A 19,977-nucleotide genomic window follows, 5' to 3' on the forward strand; every position below is an offset into this window, starting at 1 on the left:
AAAAACGAAAAATTAAAAAAGAAGTTAATATACATTCACATACTTTCACCAAAAAGAAAGAAAAAGAAAAAATATCCATAATAGTTGAGAATTCTGAAAAATGAGAGACCTATAAACAATACACAATCTCTCATTTGCATAGAACCTCCCTCCGTAAAGAATTTTGATCAGATTGAAGAGTACGCAGCCCCTGATTCGAAGGCAACGAAGGCCCGAAGAAATCAAATCCTCAGCACGATGCAGAAACTTGAAATACTTTCCCATTCAGTCCCATACCGAACTCCATTAAAAAAAAAAAAGAAAAAGAAAAAAAAAAAAGAAAAAAGACCATAGTCCCATCTATCCATAAAAGAAGGAATATATACCCATTCCCACCAATGCCAACTAGCCAGATTATTTCTTCCTGTATTATGTAGACGCCTCGGTCCATAAAGAATCTTTGGTCAGATTAAAGAATACCCCCCACCCACATATGAAGGCGCAAGGATGGCCAAAAGGAGATCAATTTCTAAGGCATAGTGCCATAACCAGCTACTCTTATACACGAAAGTAAGATAGCCATTCCATCCATGCCGACCCAGCAAAAGGTAGAGCAGAAGAGCTGAAACTATACACTAATATAAACAAAATTAGGTTTTGAGTCCCCCTACCTCTATTATTAGTCTTTCTTGGTCAGGTTAAAATGCAGAGGTGTTTTTTCTTGAAACCTCCGGGTCCTCACCATATCCATGCCTACTTCATCGATACAAAAAAAAAAGAAAAAGAAAAAAAAAAAGGAGAAATGTCAGACAATCAGAAGAAAGAATGATAGGAATATAGAATCAGGGTCATCATCACAAACCTGTAGCTTTCTGGGTCTTTTTTTCTCTTCTTTTTTGCTGTCAACCCCCCCGCCGTTTGGTACTGGGATTTTCTTTCGCCAGATCATCGCCATGAGCAGTAGCGCAGAAGATGCTAGGAAGGGCATCAACTGGCTGTGAGTCAGCTGCTTTCAATTCCACCCCGGATTCCACATCCAATTGGAGACTCTGCATGCTCGCTACCAACTTATTTTGGGGGGAATGTGCCGGGCTCGAAGAGCTTTGTGCTGGAACCCAAGCCATCCAATTACCACGCTTCCGCAACTTTTGCCCCTGAGCAAAAATGGCTGTTAAGTGACTTGCACATTTCAAAGCAAAAGTTTAACTTACTATTAATATTATTAGTATTACTAAGTTCACATTGATTGACGTCAAACGGACTTACTTGTACTTCTACAACAGTTGAAGGCCGTAAAGCTTTGAGAATCAGATTAACATCTTCAGTCAAGCGTTTAACCTGCAAATGTGAAAATAGCATGCAAATAAATAAACAAACAAATAAATAGAGGCATGTGAAATTATAAGAGTGATTTTAAAGGAGGGTGTTATTTGATACTCTAGTAGAATATGACACCTGAAAGGATATGTTGGGACATTGGCTGTTGGATCTTGAGCCCTTTTCAATATGACCAAACCGTCTATATGATCAGTATGACTGTAGGTGACGGGTACCAAAATAGCTCTCAAATTGAAGTATTTCAACCCTTTGATTATTTAGACCCCCAACCAAATTCAAAGGAAAAGAGTTAAATGATCAAAGGGAAAAAAATATATCCCAATCTGATTTTAAGTTTTGTACAGTTAGAGAGATCGATCATATAAACAGTTAGAATTATTGGAAGATGACCTCAGATCCAAAGGCTAAAGTCCTGATGTATCCCATAGGAATATGTCAAGGTGTATTCTAGTAAACCTCATTTTGGTGTGGGCTCAGCCTACGCGCAGTTGAAGTGTGAGGGCTACTCATATCAACATTTTAAAATGACAAAGATGCCCCCGTAGAGCAGGTAAAATTTACACCATTGATGGGCTAAGCCAGTAAAATTTCAACCATTCACTGGTTCCTAATCAGCCAGACACCTTCAAATTACCTAAATGCCCTTACCTTTGATTCAAATCCCTTCCCTTGTCCTTTGAAAATCCACAGTTTAAGACTTCTCTCCAAAAACTAATTGCGCAGGAAAAAAAAAAATTTGCCACTGGCTGCTTGTGTTATATATAGTAGGAATGAGATTGACACCTTACGGTTGTGATGGAGGACCTTTGTTTCACAAAATAAATACAACAACAACAACCAATAAAAAAAAAACCCAAGTTGCATAGCAATAAAACCAACACCAGAATAAATTAATCTCATGCCAGATAACAGGCTTACCAATATGACTAGCGAACTATTTGACACTTCAAATTTATTTGAAATTATGGCTGAACTTTCTATATCTTTACAACAACACTGCAAACTGAGATGGAACATAGGAAAAACATTGTAGCACCAGCCCATATTTCTACAGTGAATGAGATGACAATGCTTCTCAAGTTATGTCACTAACATTGAATCTAACAAGTGAAACCAGATCTATATCCCTCTAGATTTCCTGCAGATGTGAGTGTTTTCTCTAATATATCAATCCTCAAGTGCATGCAGTAGCAATGTATGTTTCTCAGTAATTTTAGATAACTCCTCACCAAGCACGGCATCCCCTACTCTCCCTTGACCAACTAGAGAAACTCTTGAAAGCTTTAGTACAGTCACATCACAGTTAAGAACATCTTTGCCAAATTGACATCCTAACCTGCTCTAGGAACTCATTGGGCATCTTTCAAGGAATCAGGGAATTCTCTGCTATGAAACTTATATCCAAATCCCTTCAAGAACCAAGCAGAACTCTGGTTAATGGTCTTATTCCCATGTCAGGCCATTGAAAGTTTCTAGGTAACAAAACCCAAGGACAAGAGAGATGGTTTTCTTTCTTGCTTGCTTAGGGGTTCAACGAGTCTATTGACGACTTGCTCATGGAATGGCATTGTCGGCTGTTCAAAAGCCGAAAGGAGCTTTTGTGGAATATGGCATTTTTTGGGAGTTCTGTGGAAGGTTGTGGAGAGAAGGGAAAAGAAGAATATTTGATGAAAGAAGGCCATCAGGTGGTATGCCATACGCTTAAACAAGGTATCAAGTCTATGATCATTAATTGGGTGCTGTCGAGGCAGGAGTTCCGTGGATGCTCATTGGTGGATATGTCAGAAGAATATTTGATGAAAAATACACAAATGCAAATCAGGGGGTATGCTTAAAAGAGGTATCATCTCTAAGATCATTAGCTGGGTGATTCCGAGGTAGAACTTTTGTGGATGCTTGGTGGTGAATATGTCAGGATGGTGGGATGGGAACTTTGATAAAGCTCTTAGTGGTTTATCATGCCCATGTTATCTTATTTTTGTGATTTCCTGTACTTTAGGAGTTTTTTTGGCTTGTATCTTGGCCTCTGTCCTCTGTGTGAGTGATGAGAGTGCCACTGCACTTTGATCATATTCGCTTCTTGCTCTTCTGCTTAATAAAATTGTCATTAAAAAAACTTCACCAAAAGACTGGAATGTCACTCTGCGAACTTGTAACAGGCCGTTTGTATCTCAGCCCAATCAGAAACACATGTGACTTTAGACGTTCATTTTTAGAAAATGTCTTATCTACTGATGAAAACAAAACATGTCATTAGTGCCTGAAGTTGATTTTCAAAAATCTCTTTACAACAACATCTTTTTTGTCTTTCCTATTTCATAGGAAGGATATGTAAATCAGATAAAACAGGCAATTTCGACACCGCCAAGGTGTGCCATATCTGTTACAATACGGCTGTAAAGGCCGATACATATAGGTAACAGCCATAACCGTTACCCGATACAAGGGTGAAACATGGCAATTGATTTTTTGGGACCGTATCGGCTGTTATGAGGGCTGTAATAGCCATTACGAGGCATAGTGATCATTACCCCCGTAACGGTTGAAAAACAGCGACTTTTTTTAAAAATTTAAATCCAGTTTTATCCTCAAAATTGCACTTTCCTCATTCCAAAAAGTGATATTTATGCCTTTTTGCCGATTTCGGCCACTCTTACTATAGTTTTTAGGATTAAAACCATAGAATGAAGTGATTTGAGCGAATAGAACCTTCTAATGAAAAAAGTGATGTGGAAAAAATTGAAAAAGGTGATATTTATGCCTTTTTTGCCAATTTTTAGTTCTAATGCTTTATTGTGATGTGTAAATATTAGACACATATAACCATGTATAAATTCACCAAACAGCTGGATACAACACTCTCACCAAAGAGTAGACCGTTACGCTACCATAAACATGTTTTTAAAAAAAGAATACATGTTTAGAATGTTTACATTATTCTGGATTTTCTACATTTCATTTTTTTTTCAGAATTTTCGGGCAATTTTTTTCAATTGTTACGGGGGTCGTAACGGTAGGTATGCCCCCATATCAGTAATGGTGGTAACCGTTACAGCCACTGTTATCGATACGGAATATCTTGGGTGCCGCAAAGCATTCCTTAGTAACATGTATGCCCAAAAGGTACAAAAGTTAGACAAAACCTTTCGAATGTTTGATGCATTTCATGTGACCAAATACCTCTTTGCCCTGGAACCCAAAACTTCATTCACATCATTTTTGGCTTGACTTTGAGAGCTAAATTAGTCCCCTTCTTTTCTTTTTCTCTTCATGAAAAATAGCATATCATCATACCAACTTAGTTCCTTCCCTTCATTTCTTAACTATCTATCCCCACCAGCTCACTTCATTTTTCTTCCTCATCTTCATCAAGAAAGGAAAGTATATCTTTCAATAGCAAGGGGTATAAATGCCCATATTTTATTTTACTTATTTCCATTTCTCCTCTCTCTTGTCTCTGTTCTTTTTCCTTTTTCCAATTGCATTCCTTATTTCTTAAGAACCAACTCGTACTCAACTTTCTACCATTTGCTTTCATCATTGCTGCATGCGGATTTCGTAGAATGATGGAAAACATGAAATCTCATTTGCCCATCTAATCTTTTAAAGAAATGGAAGATATAAACAGCACTGATATTGATTCCTGATGGAGTGGAACTCCGAGCATACCCCATTTCGATCATGGATATGAATATCCATATCGTATCCGTATCAGCACGAGCTGATACGTGATACAGGGTCATATCGGCCCGATATGAAAAAAAAAAAAAATGACCCATATCGGCCCATATGGGAATATTTAGATCTTTTTTAAATTCACTTATGTCTCATATTCTTTTTCCATTTAAATCATGGAAGAAGCTTAAAAACTCATTTTAGGCTAAATCTAGACCTAGTATGGGATCAAAACAAATGATTTGAATGGAATTGGACAAATCAAAGCGAAGTGTACTATTATGGGAAAATCAGAAAGGGTAAACCCTCGCTTTCTTTTTTATATTTTCATTTTCTTTTTGTTGTATATCACTGTAATGGGCCCTAGTTCACCAAATCATGCTTGATTTGTGTTCAATTAGGGCCTATTTAGTTGGCCTTCAAAAAGTCAAACTGACAAACAACATTCTCATCCAAGAATGGTCCGATACACCATCCAATACATGTTCAAAACACATTAAAGAATGATAGATTATAGGAGATCTCTTCTTTTTTTTTCTCCTATTTTTCTAATATTTTTCAATATTTTTTTTGCTAAAAAAATTCTGACCGTTACAGGCCGATACATCCCCGATACCGATAAGCGACGCCGTATCGTATCATTTTTATGCTAGGCCAATACGCCGACCGATACCGACATTCAGAACAATGATTTTGATAAGCCGGTATCCGTGTTGGGATATCTAGGAACCGAAACAACTCAGTTATTAAACAAAAACTAAAGAGAATTAACCACTCAATTGGTCCCATGGGCCTAATTATTTCTTAGAGGAAACATGTTAAGCTGGTGGAACTATCACAAAGTCAATTGCATTAGATTTTGAATGTGTTCAAAAGAGGCCAATTGGAAAGACAGCAATCAACACAGCATATCATGTCTACTGAAAGCAATGAACCCACCATATTCAAGACTGTTGTTTATGTCTGCAGCCAAGGAAATGTGAATCATGTTGAAGAACTCTGCTCTCTAATATTGCAGTTCGAAGTGGACACAGAAATTCTTTGAGAAAGGTGGATGTGATTACAATTTTATACTACTGCCACCTGTTGGGGTTTATATGAGAAGATCAACCGTATACACGCTCCTGCTTGTACTTATTCCCATGTGTATGTGGATACTAGAAGGCCCAACCAGTAAATTTCAATGGAAAATACTTGGAATCTTTCTAGTTCAGCAACGAAGTTATAAGTCCAACGTATGACGTTTCAAAATTCAGTTGGTAGTGAAAATCGTTAAGTATATCCCTCATACAACCCCTCATTTGTGGGTACAAAGAAGACAAAAGCTAAATTTGCTCGTTTTATGGATAGCAGTGCTTCAAAAAATAATGGCAGCTGCAGACTTTAACCAATGCCTTTTTGGACCAGAGTCCAGCTGTGGCACCTAAGTGGCTGCTCAAATTGCAGATAGTGCACATCTAGACCTTATGACCTAAGGTAACTTTAAGAAGTTGACAAGCTCAACGATGCATATTGAGAGAGGGCAATAGAAGAACGAAGGGTACTGAGAGCAAAAGGAGGAATGTTGATGAATGTAGGAATTGTCATGGCGGATCCTTTTCGGGGCAGCATTATGATGCAATGAAGTATAGGCTAATTAAAACAAGAATGAGGGTACACCAACAAAAACAACACTTTGAATTCTCCTCCAAAAAGCCAAATTCCATAAAGCAATAAATTCACCAAAAGAAACCCCCAAATTCATAAATATTTTTCTTACTATTATTAGGCTTAATTTTCAGGTCTAGAGCAATAGAATTCCAAAAATCTTTTACAATAATTGTTGTAGATCACAGGGCTAACATCGGAAAATCAGATTAGTCATACAGCTTATGTGTGGCAATATGGCACCCCTCCCAAGGTGACAGCTCTAGCTTGGCTCATGGGAAGAAACAGGATACTAACGGTGGACAACTTACATAGGAAGAAGATGCTTCCTTTGCCAGGAGTATGGGAGAGGTTCTTTGAATTATTTGTAGCATGGGCATCACCACGGTCAATCAAGCATTTTCTTCTGCTTCGGCATGGGGGAGGTCGGGGTAAGGTTGGGAAGGCAACTGGAGACTTTCCATGTTGGCCAGAATCTTGTTCCTTTGCTCGGAAAGGAACAAGCGATGTTTCAGGAATCGGAGTGGGCGGATTTTGGAGGTGTTCAATAGGGCCAAGTTGAATGTAATGAGATGGGCGATAGCATCAAATGTAATAGGCACACCTAAAACAGATGAGCGAACGTAAAGTTATGCCCTACTAAAAGCATATAGTTTTCCTACCCTATGGTGCTTAAGATGAGGACATCTTTCCTTTTCATCTATTCATCATGGATTCACTTGATTCATAACTTCTAAACTCCAAGCTTTCCAATGTCCTTCTCATACCAATCCTAGGTTCTTGCCCATCACTTCCATTTGTATCACTCCCTAAGTTGAAGAAGAACTCATCCTCAAGTTTCAAGCATGGTGCTGTCATAGAAAAAGTTGCATGGTGCTCTCATAGAAAAGGTTTAGAAAAGGCTATCTTCTTTGATAAGAGATGCAACCCACACTTCATGCCATTTTTCGCCTCTCTAGCTCATGAAATGGTTATTCAAGCATTAAATCTTCATCCTTTTTCTCAGAAGGAACGAAAGTTGCTATTAATCGGTCATCGCACACAATGTCTTCTTTTAAAAATGCATTCAGCTAATCCCCTCCTTCCATATCAAAACCTCCATATGGTTATTTTGATGAATTAGTGAGCCTTTCTCGAGCCTCTTCCTCGGAAATATGACACAAAAACTCAAAGAAAATTTCCCCTTCATTGGCCTTGACTGTTTCTTAGGTCACATCTTCATTGCAATGGGTGGTTTGTCCCATTCAGCTACCATGCATGTTGGACAATGGAAAGTATTCTTCTTCTTCTTCTTTTTCTGAAGGGCATTGGACAATGGAATGTCCATTATATCTCTTCGTAGTTACTCTTCTTCTTTTTTTGAAAGATCTCTTCATATCCCAAAAAAGTTTAGTATTAGTTTCTCCTGAAATCAACTTCCCTCCAAGACCCCAAGCCCTGAGGGTTTTCAGCCCCACGCAACAATACTTCATGAGTTTAGTCCTTCAAAGTCAACTCCCCCACTGATTCTTGCAGCTCGATGACAATTACAAGTATGTGAAATATGTCACAACCTCAAAATACTCTCGATCAGCCATCTTATTCCATATCCGATGAGATCAAGCCTTCTTTAATACCCACTTTGATGTTGTGAAAAAACCAAGGAGCAACTAGTGCCACAAGGAATCTACGCCTGATTTTGTTGGCCACACTCTTCTTGTCTTGTTTTGGTTCACCTATGATTCTTGATTGCACTATGTGGTATGAGAGCAGTTATCATCATGCCAGAATTGATATCCATGGCTTCACAAGATATACAATGACATGACATACACAGAGGTGTCAGTGAGTTATAAGAATAGAAAGTAAGTTGACTTGAAGGATTGCTCAAAATATACAATTATTGTTGCGTGGAGCTCTAAACCCTTGGGGTGTGTTAGATGGGAAGTTGACCTGGAAATCAATTTCCTTTGAAAAGCTAGAGTCTTTGAGTTGAATATTCAGATGTTTGTGCATAGGACTCCTCTTCCTTAAGGCCGGAAATCTAAATGTACAACTATTAGCTATATAAAATTTATAGTTAACGTATTGAATCATACAAATTGGGCAACAAATATATATATATATATATATATATATATATATATATATATATATATATATATATATATATATATATATATATAGGGTGGAGGTCCAAATTGTGATATTATTAGAGAAGTGTTTTAACATTATTATACTTATGAGCAGTAACCACTATGATTTACCCACATCATGGGAAGTTTCACTTTGATGATCCACCGAATCCAATCCTTGACATATTCAGACACTCCTACCCATACTCAGGTCCGATAGTCTTATCCTACACTCTAAGGGAACTTTGGGGTTGTAAATCCCTTTTAGTGTATAACACTAGTCAAGCAGAGTTACAATGGATCATCAATTATCCGCCAAAATGGCCAACTGAGAACGGATGACAAAAATAATGAACTACTGCAAGATTTTCAAAAAGATGATGTTGAGGAAGCTGACCAGTTCATGATGATTTTCATTCATTCAGAATAAGATGTAGAGGAAGTTGACCAGTTCATGGTGATTTTCATCCATTCGGAATAAGATGTAGATTCAACAACAGATAATATACTGTCCATATGGATCCTTTAAAGAAGGATATTGGTAGCTAGGGAAAAAGCAAACATTGGCAAGAAGCAGTTTTTGGTGTTACTAGTTACCCAAGGTGAAGACCTTTATCAAGAAAATCATGCTTCAAGCTTAAGGACAAGTTCTTCCCAACTAGGGCAGAATGGTGCACAATCTAAAACGGCAAGTCTTCTAGATCAAGAAACTAGGAATGGAAAAATAAAATGCCATTAAAAAAAATGGATTGTGGAGCGAGAAAGTCAATTGAAACCACAACACACAAATGCTGGAATAAAAAGGCCCAAATCTTCAATCCTGCAAGACCTTGAAACAGTCAACTTCTAAGAGGTATCCTTTCATGCTCATATATCCATTTAAGGCTATCTTTAACTTGTTTTTAAAATCTTTAGAGGCCTACAGTTGTTATCTCTACTACTTTTGTGAGTTTCTATTATTTTGGACCTCAAAATTGAGCCAAAACAAATTTAATGAATAAAACCATTAATATGTTTTGGCTGTTTGTAGGGGTACTTTGGGTATTTAAAATAATTAGTAATTATGATTAGCAATTAGTCAGTTAGTTTGGTAACTTGTTGGTGATAACTTAGGTTAGTGTATTTACTTCTGTTTAGAAGAAAGAAAGCTTTTGACTATTGAATATTTTTTTCAGGCAATTTGAGTTTTGGACAAGTTTTGGCTCTCTTTTCCTCTCTGATTAGATTCAAGGCTTCTTGGTCTCTAACCTCCTGGATGTCCAATGTCCCTGTTCCAGTCCTCATATTCTTAATAAGGGCCTGCTTGGAATGAGGGTAAACTAGGGGAATGCAAGGGAAAGCAAAATTGTGACATAAGCGGGTGATCAACTCGCATTGGCGCTAGGGAAAGTAAACTATTTGTACTTGAATTTTTGGTAAAGAATAGTCCTGGAAAATGCTTTGCTTTTGCATTTGGAAGTGCTTGGAAGCAAATACTACAAAGGGACACCTCTTCTCCCTCCAATTTTTCCATTTAAAATGTCACATCGAATGCAAACCTTTTTCTCACCATTTGACTCTTTGAAAAGTAGGTTTCACTCCCTTCTTAAGGTGGGAAAGCAAAGGCAAACAGTTTGCCACAACATCCTCCGCTTCACAAGCAAGTGCAAACATCTTGTCGACGCCCTTAGTTTACCCTCAATCCAAATAAGCCCTAACTTAGAAGGCATGTCACTTTGAATTGCAACAAATTGAAAGCTCAATTCCTTTAAGGCCTATTTGGATTCAGGTATTAGGATGTATTGTATTGTATTCAGGTACTGCTCATGTATACATTGGACGGTTTTCAGAATACATCCAAATCAATCAGATACTAATCAATGTTTGGATAGGAGGTATTGTTTGGCATAGTATATAGTACGTTATACAGATCAATGTTTGGATAGGACGTATTATGTCTGCATATTGTACAATCGTACAAATTTCAATACAACATGTACGGACGGTCAACCCACGTTTTTAAAGCAATTTCTCTACTATATCATAGAAACTCATGTCCACCGTTATTTGATTTCATCAATCCGTTCCATCGAAAAGGTCCATCATTGAAAGATCCTACCCATCCATCCATGCATTTCACGTATTAACGGTACGGATGTGCTTGACTGTAGTAAGATTTTGAAGCTTATCATCATTCCATGTTGGATTGTCACCGGAAAAGCGATTAACCAGAAGTAGCAAAGCCTTAGGAGAAACGAAAATTTTTCAAATAGAGAAGGTTTTTAAGAGATCACACCCTACCTGGTTGCAAGAAGATATGCAACGGTCCTTTCAAAAATCCCAAGTAGAATTCTCTCCTGCTGAGATTTCCCTTATTTTCTCCCCACTGACGGCATGGGCGTAGCTGGATAGGGAATAGGGGTTTGACAGATAGGGGTGTATACGCCAGACTGTATACACGCCATCCTCCTCCAGAAATTTCGCACTCGAATAGGGCGATACAGAAGGTCTGCCTAGATACGATCATGGTTACAGGCCAGATGTATCGCAGTACCATCCGGAGGAATGAGATTCATACCTGTAGGGTTGCCCTTCCGCCGGACGAAATGGGGTGCTCTAGCACGATTTGCAACCCGTAACGAAGAAGAAGGTTATTCTGCACAATAGAAATTGAAATCAGCCTTCGGAGGAGAAGGAACTGTAAGGAATGGTGACATGCAGCACGTATTAACGCCTAAAGAGGCCGCTGGTGTAGAGATCTTTTCTTCTCCCCTGCGAAATATTTCCATTCAGTCATTGCAAACGTCTCTCGAGAAGCGAATACAGTGCATTGATTCAGGAGTAATGACGACAACAGTGCCAACTGCAACACTACCGTCGTTTCGGTTTTTTGGAAACAGTATATTTTCGCGCGCATGGAATACGACGCATGTACAATCCAAACCAAACGTTGCAAACGTCACATCAAACCTTATAATACGATACAATCCCGCCTTATACGTGAATCCAAACAAGCCCTTAGCGAATTCATAAAACCCCTCCTCCAACCTCATAATTAAATCCAAGCTTAACACACAATTTGAGTTATCTTCTTAGTCAGCAAACATTCGTTCAACAGGACATCTTTGCGAAAAGAAACTTCATATCGTCATGACTTAAAATAAATATTTTTTTCAGAAGTAACGATAGATATATTGATATAAAAAGAGAAAATACAAGAAAAAAAGGAAAATCTGCTGAGGAAGCAGACTAAACTAGGCACCTAGAAAGCGAAGGTCAAAATCCTCCAAAAAAATTACATTAACCACCCATTCAATTAGCAGACTCTTAGCCCTGGAAGAAACAGATTCGACAGAAGTGGACTTGTTGTTAAAGCATCTGCCATTTCTTTCTTCCCAAACAAACCACCAAATTGCTAGCATAGCCATTCTCCAAACACACATTCTTTTTTTTAGCTAACTTGATCTGGTCATTGATTCTTCATTGCCTCATGATACTTTTGTGTTCTACATGACCTCTTGCTCCACATTATTATCTGCCTCCCTAAATTGTAAGCCAAATAAAATGCCCTATTTTGAATCAAAGTATTTACTTTAGTTCACTTAAACATTTGGAGGCCTGCACCTATCATACTTCCTTCGTTTGGTGTAATATCCCACATCAATTGCACACATTTACTGCATGTGTATGAACCTTCTCGAAGTAGCTAGCTATATCTAAGGGGTTTGTTTGGATGCCCAGAAGTTGACTTACAAGGCCAAGTCGAGATCCATGAAAGTCAAGTTAAATGAAAAAGACTTTCAGGAAGTGGGGTTATTGTTGTTTGGAAGATTTTAAAGTTACATGGAACCCAAGATATTGTGTGTGAACGACAAAATCCTAGAACTCATAAAAGAATAGGAAAATAAGCCTTGTGGAGAGAAGGAAGAGAAGGAGAGGGAAGATGGGTTTTGGGTAGGGGCATATTTATTTTTTTTTTAATTTTATATTTATACATACATACATATATATATATATATATATATATATATATATATATATATATATATATATATGTAAGGGGTGGGGGCGCCTTAGTTTCCAACTCCCCTATTTTTGGGTAAACATGAAAAGTCAACCAAATTTGCAAAACTTGGCTATTGGAAGTCGGGTTCCAAGCATCCAAAAGGGTGTAATAAAAATCCAACAGGAAGAAGCTAGTAAAACTCAACATGAAAAAAACTAAGGGCCTATTTGGATTCACGTATAAGGCGAGATTGTATCGTACTATAAGGTTTGATGTGACGTTTGCAATGTTTGGTTTGGAGTGTACATGCGCCGTATCCCATGTGCGCGAATACATACTGTTTCCAAAAAACCGAAACGACAGTAGTGTTGCAGTTGGCACTGTTGCCGTCATTACTCCCGAATCAATGCACTATATTCGTTTCTCGAGAGACGTTTGCGATGACTGAATGGAGTTATCTCGCAGGGGAGAAGAAGAGATCTCTACACCAGCGGCCTCTTTAAGCGTTAATACGTGCTGCATATCACCATTCCTTATGGTTCCTTCCCCTCCGAAGGTTGATTTCAACTTCTACTGTGCAGGATAACCTTCTTCTTCATTACAAGTTGCAAATCGTGCCGGAGCACCCCATATCGTCCGGCGGAAGGGCGACCCTACAGGTATGAATCTCATTCCTCTGAATGGTACTGCAATATATCTGGCCTGTAACAATGACCGTATCCAGGCAGACCTTCTGTATCGCCCTCTTCGAGTGCAAAATTTCTGGAGGACGGCGTGTATACGGTCTGGCGTATACATATCTGTCAAACCCCCATTCCCTGTCCAGCTACGCCTATGCCATCGATGGGGAGAGAATGAGGGAAATCTCAGCAGGAGAGAATCCTACTTGGGATTTTTGAAAGGACGGGTGCATATCTTCCTGCAACCAGGTAGGGTGTGATGCTGTCAGTGGGTTGCAGATATTTTGATATTTCAAATGCTTCTATTTATAAAAACCCTGAATCGTGTCATCTCTTAAAAACCTTCTATATTTGGAAATTTTTCGGTTCTCCTAAGGCTTTGCTACTTCCGATTAATCGCTTTTCCGGTGACAATCCAACATGGAATGATGATAAGCTCTAAAATCTTACCACAGTCAAGCACCTCCATACCGTTAATACGTGAAATGCATGGATGGATGGGTAGGATCTTTCAATGATAGACCTTTTCGATGGAACGGATTGATAGAATCAAATAACGGTGGGCATGAGTTTCTATGATATAGTAAAGAAATTGCTTAAAAAAACGTGGGTTGACCATCCGTACATGTTGTATTGAAATTTGTATGATTGTATAATACGCAGATATAATACGTCCTATCCAAACATTGATCTGTATAACGTACTGTATACTATGCCAAACAATACCTCTTATCCAAACATTGATTAGTATCTGATTGATTTGGATGTATTCTGAAAACCGTCCAATGAATACATGAACAGTACCCGAATACAATACAATACATCCTAATACGCAAATCTAAACAGGCCCTTATCTGAAACTTAGAACAATACATTAGCTTTCCATCAATTCAATTGGTTGAAACCCAAATTACAGAATACCTTCCCCCATTAATATTCATGTTTTCATAAGTCACATTCATTCTTAGGTGACACAGGACAACTAACCACTTGCTCTAAAAGCTTGAATTGATAGAGCATGGTGAATCAATCCATTTATCTCATAGTCCAAGTCAAGCCCTCAGCCGAACCCCCCCTTGTGGGCCCCACTTCACATGAGCACCTACTTCACAAGCTACTCGCCTCACACAGGCCGCCCACACCGAGTGTGTCCCTACATACATAGGACACCCCACTTAAGCCCAGTGTGAAAATGCCCCTGCATTAATAGGCCAACAACTGTCTTATGTCACATTCATAGGTTGACGATGAAGCAAAAAAAAAAAAAAAAAAAAAAAAAATTTTCTTCAATGCATTAACATAAAAGAGTTCCAACTTTTGTTCAATGCTGATAGGATAGGCATATGCCCTTCTCACATTGGCTCAATTGTCTCTTAACAATGGATTTCCAAGCAAACTGCCACAAACTACAACTTGAGTGCGTGTAGAAGTTAGCTTCTATCTTGCAGCAAATGCTAATTTTTACACAACTAACCCACCTAGTGACATTACACAAATTACCTTTCACAATAAATGGATCAAAGAGATTAGAAAACTCTAATGGGCCTTCCAAAGAAGACACCAATGTTGCATTGCTAGAAAACATACTGCCAATGGAACTGACCTAGGAAGTTTCCTCTTCCTACCAACTCCCCATGTTTCCTAGCAATCCACCATTGCATTTCAGTATAAAGTCCCAGCAGGGGGCTTCCCCCATCCAGCACCTGATCCGGATTTCCTTCCAACAGTTCCCACAGTTAATGACATCATCTGAATAACCATCCTGGTAATCAGTCTAAATAAAGCATGGAAAATCTTAAGACTTTAGAAAAGAGCCCGTCCTTCTGCTTTGCTTGAATAAACAGTGACTATAGGACCATTATAGACTCATAGCCCACTTTGCCCTTGGTAATTAACAAAGAAAGTCATCTCTGTGCCCCGAACAAGCCCGCCAGTAAACTGCAAGATAATCACCACTAAAATTTCAGCTTTACTCTAAATGGAACTTCTTGATGTTGATTTTCTTCAAATAACTCTCCACCAAAATGATATTGGCTTAACTGCCCCCCACAATAGCAACCAAAAAGAAGCCTGAAGATTTATTAGACCTCCAAGTCTGCTCAAATATCTACTTAACCAAAAACCTCCTCACCATGCCACAATCATCTCTAATGAACCCCCCATCCAAGGAGGATAGGATTTCTAAGAGAACTACAACTGAAATTAAGCATGTCACAAGCAATCCTAGTCATAATCATCCTCTACCAGGTTTTCCTATTACCTCAACTCAAAACTAGAAAGTCATTGGAAATTAATGGCCCACCAAGTACAAGCATACATCTTGCTTTCTCTAGACCACAGCACGGGACCATAACCCAAGACTCACAATTCCTTAAAGACACCATACCTGATAGAAGTTTTGGGAGGAAGCTTCTATAGTGTGACCATTTACTTAAGATGCAAAATCAAATTTGTACATGTAAATTATCAATAAAAACCCACAAAGACATCAGTTTGACAATAATTCTCTCAAGAACCATCTAACAAGTGGAACCCAAAAGTATTCACAGTGAACACAAACAATGTTATAAATAGAAATTAAAAAGAAATAAAGAAAAAATAAACTACTTGTTAAAAGGGGAAAAAAGGATAGAAAAAACAGATTTCCCAGAAATACTCTTGAAATGCCTTCAAACAATGATAACATGAAACTAATGACTATCCCTAGCGTACATATAATTCCCGTGTTCTTCAAGAAGAAAGGCTTTGGAAGCAAATAGTAAACATGCAACAAAGCAACCAAACGCATTTAGAACGCTCACCCTCTTGAAGCCTGAAATAAGATGAACCGAAACCCAGCCTTGACCATCCATCTGGGCTTTCAAGTAATCATCTGTCTCCAAGTTTACGTCGCTGCACATTGTACATATGTAATTGCCCACGATGGAACTCCCAGCATAAGCACAAGAACAACAAACTCTCCACCATAACAGAACAAAAAAAAAAAAAAACATGAAATTGCTAACAATCAAATCCTTTGAAATTACCTGAAATAATATTCAATTTGTTGAAGAAGTGCATTGCACACTTCAGCATCTGCCTGTGGTGTATAAACTGGAAAAGGCGGAGTATGCATCACCACCCCCCCTCTAATGGGGTCCTGGTATGGAGCAGGACCACTGTACAAAGGCCTATATACATCTGCTAGAACGAAACTTCATTATTGCTCCCAATAAAAAAGGAGGGACAAGAAACAACTATAAAGATTTCTTGATAAAGACAAATTACCTTGGAAAATAGGAGGGGGAAAACAACTTCAATGATTTCTTGTCAAAGACAAATTACATTGGAAAATAGGAGCGAAAAAAAGGAAAACAACTACAACGATTCTTGATAAAGATAGATTACCTTGAAAAGGCAGTTCGCTGAAGTAATAAGAAGGAACCATATAATCCATAGCAGGATGGGGCGCAGGTGATCCGTAGTACAAAGGACTCATGACAGCAGGGACGGGATTAGGGTGAGTGTGAGGCGGCATTGGTGAGGGCTGCACCCTAAACCCTTGATGTTGATACTGATAATGGTGATTGTGATTGAAATTCCGAGGGACAAATGCCCGACGATTGGAATTCCATTCGGGCGGCCGGGGCTGCTGGCGCCTGTTGATGAAGTTATTGTTATGGAACGGTGACCCGCCCCTCTGATTGTTCGACGAGAACCGTTGATTGTGGTGGTACCGCTGTTGGACCGGCGATCTGGACGGACGAGAATGGACCACCGGCGGCGGCGGCGGCATTGGCATCGGAGCGGCGATCTTGCTCAGTTGATCGGAGTCGGAGGCTGCCGTCGTCGTCATCGAGCTTGTAGAAGCGGGCTCTGGTAGGGTTTCGATAGGAGGAGGAGACGCCGTCTCCGGAGTCGGGGTACTTGAAGGAGATTCCGAGGAATGTGGCTGTTGAGAGGGGTAAAATGGTCAATAACGAAAAATAAGGCGTTTGTAGGTATTGAGAAAGAAAGAGAAAAACGAAGAAAAAGAAAGAAAAACCTCCGGAAGCTTCTTGGAAGAATCAGAAAGAGAGGGCCACGAGGAAGGGTCGATCACGGGATGAACGGCTGGTGTTGCTTCCCCGCCTCTGGCGAGCTTCTTCCAGGCGTTGATGGGGGTGATACTGTTGGAGGAGGGAGGGGCATTATTGGAAGAAGGATATGAAGGGCTTCCTTCTACTTCGTGAGAAGGTTGAGAGAGAAGAGAAGTGACCATCCGAATCCTCTCTGAAAACAACTTGGTACAATAGGGAAATACTTTGGATATATATATATAGGGTTCGACTCTTGTGTTTGTTAGTTATACTCTATTTAAATAATATTACCTCTTCGAGGGTGCCGATGCGAGTGTTTATCAGAAATCTAGACCGTCCAAACCACTGTTGGAACTGTGGATTGATAATTACATAAAAATTCTCTCAGATGATGATATTAATCATCTGATTTTTTTTTTCCTTTGAATTTGGACAGTTTACTGTTTTAATTTTAACCATCCATTTGATAGCCACTAGATGAATGGTTAGTATGGATTGATCGGTGTTATTTTAAAGATATCATCCATCTAAGATGGTACCCACTGTTTGAATGGTATGGATAGTTGCACATCAGTGTGTCAGTTGTTAAAATGATGAGTTACCACCATTTAACACAAAATCATGAGATTTGGGAGGGTATACGTGAATCATGCGTTCGTGATCTGGGCCGTTTATTATCTAGCAGCTGAATCTCTTCCGTGTAATTCACTTTTACACGTGTAGGAATACATACGTACGAGTTCAGAGCTAGTTTTCTCCATCTTGTAGAAAGAGGTTGTGTTTCTGCCCACAATTCCCTACATGGACCCATTGTATTATCTGTGTACCACTCACACCTTTGTCCCATTTCTCTGCCGGCTTGTGTCCCATTTCTCTTCCCAAATTAAAATGTATAATTCCGTGGGCCCAAGTTCTTGAATATGCCATCGCTTCAAATAAAATCCAATCTCTAAAAGTGTGATCCAACGGCGCAAATTGCTCAATCTAGATGGTCTATAGGCAAAGGATCAATGGCGAGTGCATAAAAGATTGGCCGACAAGAGTCCCACGTCAGTGATCAACGGTGGGAAATGAAAGATCAACCATGATGATGATAATTAGTGGTCATATCTACCAATAATGGATGATCATTGACTAGATCTAGTGGCATTGGATAATCTAGGTTAGGGATCTTGTAGTGGTTGGAGATTAATGGTTTGATCTAGCTACGATCCAAGATCAGTGGTCAAATATAGTGATATTAAAAGATCAATGGTCAGATCAAGTGATAATGGATGATGAGTGATCATATCTAGTGATAATTGATGATAGTTGGTCAGATCTGCCAACAATAAGAAAAGATTGCCTGAACTAGTGTCACATGTAGTATCATATAAGTCTCATGGACTCTCATCTAACATGGCATGAGATGTGGATTTATTAAATAAATGGTCTATTTTCTTCTTTTTCTTGTTTCTTCTTTTTAAGACTTTGACCTAACCTAAGCCTAGCCGGGTATACGGTGGACGCGGATTTCCTGCGAAAGCCTTTCCCGGGAAGTTCCTGCGCAAGGATTCTGGATGGGGCCCACTGTGATGTTTGTTAGAAATCTAACCCGTCCATCCGTTTTTTGAACTCATTTTAGGACATGAGACCGAAAATGATTGGGATCCAAAACTCGAGTGGGCCATACTAGATGAAACAGTGGGGAAAGGAATTTCTACCGTTGAAACCTTCCCAGGATCCACCTTGATGTTTATATTCCATCCAAACCGTTTACAAGGTCTTTTTCACTGAGATGAAGTGAAAAGGCCAAGAAATTAAACTGGTACAAAACTTTTGTGGCCATATAAATGTTTCAACGATGTTCACTAAATCCCCACAGTTTCCTCTCGTGTGACCCAATTGAGTTTTTGATCCACCTCATTTTTGGTGGCATGTCCTAAAATGAAGTCGAAAAACGGATGGACGGAGTGGCTTTCTCACAAACATCATAGTGGGCCCACACAGAATCCTTGCGCAGGAACTTCCTGCGAAAGGGTTTCGCAGGAAATCCGCGTCCCCGTATACCAGCCACTTACGTGCTTAAATGGGTCAAATTTAAGTACTGCTCCAACCCAACTGGGCCCACCTAACCCATTTACATACGTTCAGGGATCCAAAATGCTGACCCGCATACAACCCCATTCAACGGAAATTGGATTGCGTGCTCGGTAACACAATACGCTAATGAATAAACTTTGTGGGGCCCACCATGAGCTATGTGCACATTCGTTTTGTCAGATTATTTTAGGGAAAGAACGCAGCAACGAAGTATATGCAAAGCTCAAGTAGACCACACTACAAGGGATACTGTGAATTGAACACCTGCGGCTGAAATCTTAACAAGGCACAAAGGTTCTGGTTGAAGTTGATATTTGTATTTTCCTTTCATATGTCATAATAACCCTACGAACAAGTTGGATGACAAATAAACATTATTGTAAGCCTATAAAGGTTTCCACGATGGACATCATTATCTC

At 39.1% G+C, this 19,977-nt stretch overlaps 1 protein-coding gene across 2 annotated transcripts; it reads right to left on the minus strand.

Moving 5' to 3' along the window:
• Window positions 1–72: 72 nt before the first annotated feature.
• Window positions 73–17,696, minus strand: LOC131236614 (la-related protein 1B-like). Of its 2 annotated transcripts, none has more exons than XM_058233907.1 (7): window positions 17,443–17,696; window positions 16,806–17,349; window positions 16,445–16,598; window positions 16,220–16,310; window positions 1,246–1,317; window positions 842–1,133; window positions 73–732 (listed from the first exon to the last, which is right to left on the minus strand). In XM_058233907.1, exons 1-6 carry the CDS (start codon window positions 17,656–17,658, stop codon window positions 882–884), a joined length of 1,329 nt encoding a protein of 442 aa, XP_058089890.1. In that variant the 5' UTR covers window positions 17,659–17,696; the 3' UTR covers window positions 73–732; window positions 842–881. The 2 variants fall into 2 exon arrangements, with proteins under 2 accessions (XP_058089890.1, XP_058089888.1); XM_058233905.1 differs by having other exon boundaries at window positions 73–735.
• Window positions 17,697–19,977: the final 2,281 nt, after the last annotated feature.

The sequence above is a fragment of the Magnolia sinica genome, chromosome 2 (assembly GCF_029962835.1).
Source record: "Magnolia sinica isolate HGM2019 chromosome 2, MsV1, whole genome shotgun sequence".
Classification (NCBI taxonomy): domain Eukaryota; kingdom Viridiplantae; phylum Streptophyta; class Magnoliopsida; order Magnoliales; family Magnoliaceae; genus Magnolia; species Magnolia sinica.

What these genes read in the sequence shown, in the direction of transcription:
- LOC131236614 (XM_058233907.1), bottom strand. Translation starts at nt 17,658, where the DNA reads ATGGTCACTTCTCTTCTCTCTCAACCTTCTCACGAAGTAGAAGGAAGC. An exon ending in TTATTTCAGGCTTCAAGAGG is followed by an intron (nt 1,318 to 16,219) that starts GTGAGCGTTCTA and finishes TCACATTTGCAG; the next exon opens with GTTAAACGCTTGACTGAAGA. An exon ending in CAACTGTTGTAGAAGTACAA is followed by an intron (nt 1,134 to 1,245) that starts GTAAGTCCGTTT and finishes ATTTTTGCTCAG; the next exon opens with GGGCAAAAGTTGCGGAAGCG.